Source organism: Castor canadensis, chromosome 7, assembly GCF_047511655.1.
Source record: "Castor canadensis chromosome 7, mCasCan1.hap1v2, whole genome shotgun sequence".
Taxonomy (NCBI): domain Eukaryota; kingdom Metazoa; phylum Chordata; class Mammalia; order Rodentia; family Castoridae; genus Castor; species Castor canadensis.
In genome coordinates this window covers 109,986,723-109,994,541 of record NC_133392.1, presented here as the reverse complement: position 1 = coordinate 109,994,541, position 7,819 = coordinate 109,986,723, and the positions used below count along the sequence as shown (strand labels likewise).

General features: G+C 38.1%; 1 protein-coding gene across 1 annotated transcript in view; it reads left to right on the top strand.

Annotated features, from left to right (window-relative positions):
- Positions 1 to 7,819, top strand: part of Cachd1 (cache domain containing 1) — a 200,526-nt gene that overhangs the window by 122,160 nt on the left and 70,547 nt on the right. Inside the window, exon 4 of the mRNA XM_020184245.2 lies at positions 5,344 to 5,450. Within this exon, the coding sequence (XP_020039834.1) occupies positions 5,344 to 5,450 (107 nt within the window). The remainder of the gene's footprint in view (positions 1 to 5,343; positions 5,451 to 7,819) is intronic.

Below are 7,819 nucleotides of genomic sequence, written 5' to 3'. Positions count from 1 at the left end.
ATACAGGGAGTTGACTTGCATTGATTTCCTGTGCGTGGGTGTTACCTTCTAGGTTAATTCTTTTTGATCTAACCTTTTTTCTAGTTCCTGGTCCCCTTCTCCTATTGGCCTCAGTTGCTTTTAAGGTATCTGCTTTAGTTTCTCTGCGTTGAGGGCAACAAATGCTATCTAGTTTTTTGGGTGTCTTACCTATCCTCACACCTCCCTTGTGTGCTCTTGCTTTATCATTACACAGGGTTTTTAAAGTCAAGGTCTAAAGGAGATTTAGATAGGATTTTCTATTGTCATTACTAACTTTTTAAAAGCACAATTATAAAGAGTGAAGTAAACCAAACCCTTGAATTGAACTGCTTACTTATTTTATATGAAAAACTATGATTTTGTCAGTTCTTGACCTTCTCATAAACCTAGAATTATATAAATGTGACTGGCCATTAATATACTTCTCAGTGGGAAATCCTTTGGGCAACCCCTCAGCGTAACTGACATGTTTTTATAAAGTGTCTTGTGCATCACTTTACAGTTCCACAGTCTCCAAATCAGGACGAACAGTATGCTGCTTTTTATAAATTGCTTCTCTCACAGGCACACGTACATTAAAAGCATTCCTGCCTTTGGCCAGGCAACTCTTCTGTTAGGACCCAGAAGTAGCTAATGCAACGAGGATGGCTAAGCACCTTTTCCCCTTGTGTTTGGAGTCTAGTAAGTCTAGAGTCTGTACAAAGCAGCAAATAAGTATTAGTGTGTGTGAGAAAAGGGTTGAGAGGTAATCGCCCTTATTTTTGTTTCTAGCAATTACTTCTGCTACCCTCACTGGGCCACCAGCCCTGGATACCCTATTCCTCCTTCATCTCTTAAGCCCCTGTTGACATCCACTTCCTTACCTGACTGATGCACCAGTAGCATAAGGAGTGAGAAAAAGCCACTGAGTAGGCTTATTTCTGGGCTTTCCAAGTGAACTTGGCAGGTGAATGGGTGAGATGCAGTACATGTAGGGGACTCAAAGTAATCCAAATTGTGAGATCAAGTATCTTTTCAATGAACACTACTGAATAAAATGCCCAGAGCTTTCTGGTGACTTAGCTTTCTGCCCTTTCTCATTCCTCAGTGGACCAATAAGAATTTATGGCATACCCCACATTCCCAGCAGTGTGCCAGATCTGAGAGAGAAATTTATTCTCAAGGATAGTATAGTGTAACAGTCCCACTGGGGGAAGCTAAGACTTCCCAACTGCATGAAAGGTTCTAGGGAGAAGCTGCCTGGTGACGGGTTAGTTGACAGGGGTTATATAACAAAAACCTTTGCTTACTCACCCCCATCTAATGCATCTTTATTTTAGTTCATGGGAAGGCAAAATAAGTAAGATAATTTGCTCATTTGTTTATAAAAAATTTTATCTTTAAATTTTCCTCGATGCTATTGTTTGAATGGTAATGGTCCCTCCCCACTGAAATTCTTATGTTAAAACCTAATCACCAGTGTGGTCACATAAGGAGATGAGGACTTTGGGAAATAATTAGATCATGAGGAGCCCTTATGAATGAATGAGATTAGTACCCTGACAAAAAAGGCCCCAGGCAAGGGAAGCCTTGCCCCCTTTCACCAAGTGCACAGAGAGAAGGTACCAAGAATGAACCAGAGAGTGGGCCCTCACCAGACACTGAATCTGTTACCACCATGATCGTGGCCTTCCTAGCTTCCAGGACTATGAGAAATACATTTCTGGTGTTTGAGTCACCTAGTTTATGCTTTTGTTGTTGTTATAGGAGCCCAAACAAACTGATTGTTGTTCTGTTGAGAGGAGCAGAATCTAAAACCAACCTAGTATATAGGACTGTGATACTGCGTTAAACTCAATTACAAAACAATATGAAAAACAGGAAAATGACATGGGCTTATAACTAAGAAGTAGAATGGAACTGGTTAGCTTGAAGAAAGAAGGATTCTTCCTTGGCTGGACTGATAGGAGAAATTTGAGGGAGGAAGATGTGTTGAGCTGGCTTTCAAGAATGGATGAAGGGGACACTGGAAAGATGGGTTCCATCAGAGAGCATGTATTGAGAACAATGTGGTTAGCTGTGTAGGTGGAGAGATAGTGAGTGGGAAGAGAAGGCTGGGTAGGTTATCAATGATGTGCACTGCATGGTGAAATCATTTTATGGCCAACAAATGTTTACCAAGCACCTGCTTTGTTAATGAGTCACTTCCATTTTTGTTCTAAAAATGTTTTCTTTAATGCTCTTAGCAATGGTGTTTTCAGTAAAGGAAGTGAAATAACTGTATTGGTAGTTCCTTAGTCTTCCACTTTTCATTTCACAAAAGCCCAGAGAATATGCATCCTCAGCACTGGACTTCAACTCTGAAGGGGTGGGGCTGACAGCAGAGGTCCTGGCCTAGGACACTCCATGCAAGCAAAGGGGACTGTCTCTGAACCTACCCTTCCCAGGAGGATTTGTTGTTCAATATGAGCTCCTGAGCTGCCCATTTCTGCAAGTTCTTCCTTATGTGTCACTTAAGTGATGCAGAGTGGTGTGTAGGTCATCTCCAAAAAGGAGTTGGGTGATGGGTTCTAGTCTCTCTTAGGTCCCTGACTTGCTGTATGATCCTTGGTGTCATTTTTCTCTACTGTGAAATCAGTTGATATAAAAAGCATTCATAATTTGTATAAGAAAGTCCAGCTCTGACTGCAGACATATTGAAGAACTGCTGAGGTTTTTTTGTTTTGTTTTTGTTTTTGTTTTGACCCAAATCAAATCAGAAGACCCTCTGTCCTTGGTCTTTTAGGCATACTGGGAAGTACCTATGCTTGTGCAGAAAGCTATTCTATTGCTTTATTTCTAAAAGAATTTTCATGGCAGGATTGGAGGACTTCTCATTTCCTAGAACCTGTCAAAGTCAGGTTCCTGGGCCTCACCCCAAACTCAATAAATCAAACTCTCCAAGGGTAGATTCTAGGAATCTACATTCCAGCATGCACCTGAGGTCTTTCTGGTGTAGCTAGGCATTCAGTATTTTATAACTATTTGGATGAGTCACAGTCTTCACTTGCTAAGACTTCTGGAGCCTTCAATAAGAATGCATAACAGGGGTAAGGCACTACAGTGTTCACGAAAGACCAGTTAATATGAGCATCTACTTTGACAAGAACAGTGCTAAACATTTTGCGTACAACAGTGAACAAGATGTAGTGAGTCCCCTTATGGGACTCATAAAAGTTCATCTATCAAAAATACACAAAGAGAAACCAGGTGAGGGTGGTACACACCTGTACTCCCAGCACTCTGTAGGCTGAGTCAGGAGGATTGCAAATTTGCGGCCAGCCTGGGCCATGTAGCAAGATGCTGTCTCAATAAAATTAATTGGTTAAATGATTGATTTAAAATGTGTTTAAAAATACACAAATAGAACCATAAATTTAACATTATGACACATGATTTGAGACTCTTGTCATAGACTTGGGAAGTCATTCTTATTTGGAATTGGTTTTTCTGAGGAAGTCATATATGAACAGAGACTTAAAGGATAGCCAGGCAAATAGAATTTTCTAGAATTCCTTTGTCCAATGTGGCAACAACTGTGCAGTGACTATTCACACTAAAATTAAATAAACTAGAAAATTTACTGTCTCAGTTATACACATTTTAAATGCTCAGTAGTCACATGTGGCTACCGTATTGGACAGAGCCAAGTCACACATATTCTAAGACACTTTTCTTGGATTTCCCTGGTCTAAACCGGGAGGTAAAGCAAATCTGACACACCACCTATTTTTTTTTATTAAGTTTTTATTGGAATATAGTCACATTCAATTTTCTGTGTATTCTCTATGACAGCTTTTCCACTACAGTGGCAGAGTTGAGTTGTGGCAACAAAAACTAAAATGTTTATTATCTGGCGTTTGTGGCAGAATAGACTTGTGTGGTTAGGTAGCGTGTGAAGTGAAGTGAAGTGAGAGTATGGTGCTGTCACTTGACCAGCATACGTACAGACAGCTGCTGCTGGATTAATCTCTCTCTCTCTTTTTTTTTTTCTCTCCATCTGTGGCTTTCAAGGCAGTAGTCTTCTTGTCTAGACAAATTGGAGCAGGTCCAAGGAGGAGCAACTATGTTCGTGAAGCAACTGTGTCCGTTGAGGCACAGTTGACTTTGTTGATGTAATTCTGCACTGTGTTAGGGGCTAGAAATAAAGGACTTTTGAAATCCAGTCACCTCCTCTTGAGGTGACATGTAGTAAAACAAGATTTTTTAGCTTTTGCTGTTGAAAATGATCCACCCTGTGAAAACCTAACACCCTACACAATCAATTCCATTCAGTAGTTCCTGTATTTTATGAGACGTGACCAACAGATAATCAAAATTCATGTGAATCAGCAAATGGATCTTGGTCTTTAGGAGCATTTTTCCTACTTAAGTGTTAATGAAACTTCATTAATGACATCTGAGGTATATATTGTAACACATTTTAAAAAATCTAATGTCAGGTTGAGTTTGAGTATCTGTTAGAAATTTCAAGAGTCCTGTAAAATTCTGAAATCCTAAACAGTAAACAGGTTACATGAAAGTGTAAGATCTTTCAGTTTGAAACTTTTAGACTAAGCTCACTTAATACTATTCCTGAGTGTTAGAAGTTTCTTGGCACATGTCCCTGTCGTATTTGATCAGATTGCTATTTTCTCTAGCGGGTCATTGATTCCACCACTATGTATTAATCAGAATACCAGTGCTGTTCTGGTTCTGCTACTGTTGAGGCAGACACAGCTAATTGCCATGTTTTTCGAGAAGAACTTTTATACATTATTTCTAACATTTTGGGCAGCTTTGGAAAATAAATTGTAGTATATCTGTTTTTCACATAGTTTCCCAAGGTTGCATATTTCGTAGTGACAGAACAGAGACTTAAATCCAGTCCCCACTCCCACCTTTTTTATTTACTTCACAACCATTCTTTCCCTTTCTCTACTCTCTGTATTTGTACTTGTTCACTTATTTTCAGATAAGATAATTTAAAGAATACCGTTTCACATGTAATATCAGAGCTCGTCTAAATTTTCTGTTATTTTATTAATGATAGGGTAATATCTCAGGTTCCTTAGAAAACATTGGTTTGAAGCTCAGTTGCTGTTTAACTCCTTGGCATTGAACTTGATCTCTACACTTTCTAAATGCTGATGTCAGTTTCTTCTCACATCATTCTGAGTATTTAATATTTAGGTTTTTAACGTTAGTCACTATTCTGTTTATGGACCTATTTGTACACAGTATGAATGATTATTTTTGTTGGTTCACTTTTCTGGATCAGTTGACCACCAAATAAGCCTTTTTAATCCTTTTCTATCATTTCAGATTTGATGGGAACTTTAATACCAATGTATCCAGAACGATTAGTTGTGATCGACTTTCTACTACTGTTAATAGCCGAGCCTTCAATCCAGGACGAGATTTAAATTCAGGTCAGTAATGAACTATATCCCACCATGTTTAAGTTGAATAAATTTATTGCCTCAAATATTTTTGAGAATTAACCTCCAATGAGGAAAGAAAGAAAAAAACTCACACCGGCATGTGTTAAGCATCTCTTGTACAGCGATATATATGGTGCCCATCAAGACCTCCCCAAGCTCTTCAACCCATTTTCTCATTTGTTGCAATTTTTTTGCATTTGTGATTTTAAATGTTGTTTTAGAGACCCAGTTATTGTTGCAATAAGAGGTGTTGGATTTCATTTACATTCCTTATTTGAAATTTTGAATATTTTGGTATTCTGGAAGAATGATGGGAGAGTTCCCTACTAGTAAACAGCACCAAAATTGTATACATTGAGATTGAACTTGCTTCCTTGTCTCACTGGAACTCAGTTACATGCAGTAGTAATAACTAACTGTTTATATGACTACTTACAGCCTTAAAGTACCATAATGTCTCTGCTCCCTGGCCCTGGAATTCAACTCCATATCCTCTCCTGTTTTGTCTTGTGTTCATTGTACACTAATAGATCTCAGACATAGAGGTTTCACTCAGAGCTGGAAGGACTTTTAGAAATGTTTAGAAATAGAACGTTCAGATTTTACAAGGAAGAATTTTAGTCTCAGAAAGGTCCTAAACCTTCCCTTATTGCTGGAATGTTGAAGGATCTAATCTTTAAACATGAAGAATTTCCCAAAGTTCAGGTCTCTGTGAATATGTAAACCCAAAAGAGAAGCCAGAGGACCAGAATATTTACTTATGAGGCCCCTTCCAGGCCCTGTCTGGGGGGAGAAATTGTAGTCTTTGGGAACTGTATACACAAACCAGGTAGTCTATTGGTGCTAGAAAGAAAGAGTTGTAAATTTTATGTTTCTTAGGTATAATAAAGCTTTACTGCTAGATAAATGGTCCAACCTAAATCTGCCAGGCACATATTTTCTAGATGGATGTGTATATATATATAAAATTACATTCAATCATTTTTTAAAATTGGTCAGAGAACCTAGAAGTCTTCTGGAGCCAGTGAAATTTACTGCTAGAAAGAAAGCTAAATGAGAATATTTTTCATTAAAAAACAGAAGAGAGTAGATAGGGTATGGAATGGGCAAAGAAAATTAATTATTATGGAAGAAAATCATGTAATGAAAATCATAGAAGGTTCTTTGCATAAGGCACAAAGCTAGCACTTGATTCTCCAGGTTCTCAAATTTAGTGTTTACCTCTTTCCCTCAAAAATGCTTAGTAATATAGGGCATGATGCTGAGTCTGAAGATTTGAAGTTGAAATTGAAATCTTTGAATAGAATCAGATTTAAGTATTTCCCCAAAATAGATAAGGTAATTTAATATTGTGTGTACTTAATATTTTTTAATTCATGGTAACTTGTGAGGTATCCATTTGAATCAATAAAGAAAAACCTGCGTTATTCATCTATATAAGATCTAGAGATCCAGTCATTAGTTTTAGTTGTTACTGTTTAGTGATAGAACAGCGGGTATTTTTGCTTTCTTATTTACTTGATTTTCAACTAAGCATTAATTGCTTTTATAATCAGGGAAGTATTTTTAAAGAGATAATTATAGATTATAGTAGTCCCTCATTATCTATGGAAATTGGATCTAGGACGCCCCCTGTGGAAACCAAACTCTGCAGGTGCTCAAGGCCCTAATATAAAATGGTGCAATATCTGCATATAGCCTATGCAAACATCCTTCCATATAAGTTAAATCAAACCTAGATTAATTATAATACCTAATATCATGTAAATAGTTGTTACAGCATATAGTCTATACCTGGTCAGTACAGATTTCAATTTCTTTCCTGGGTATTTTCCACCTGAAGTTGGTTAAATTCACAGATGTGGGGGATTGGCTGTACTTTCAAATCCAGTTTTCACTCCTTAGTGCTTTTCCTAATACATCTTTGATAATAGACCGTCATCCCAATGCTGAGTTTTGATGCTCCATTACCTCCTGGTTATGTGATGGAAACAATAAGAAATGGTGGACTGGAGCAGACTGAAGGTGCTGCATGCTCCCTTGGGTCCGGGATGATGCTCTCCTCTCCTGTCAGAGCCACCCCTCAGTGGGTGGGCCAGACCTTGGAGGATCTGGAAACTGTTGCGACCAGGGCCTCATCCTCATTTCCTTATTTTACGTATGTTCCATGTTTCTGATAATGAGCACATCGTTACCCTCTAGAGCCATCATTAGTAGCAATGGTAGTCATTTCTTAGTGAATACTAAGATAGGGCCCCTATCTACTAATGAGAATAAATACGTACAATTAGAATTTGTTCAACAGTTATTTATTAAGCACTTTCTAGTTGACAAATACTAGGTCAGAAACTGTAAAC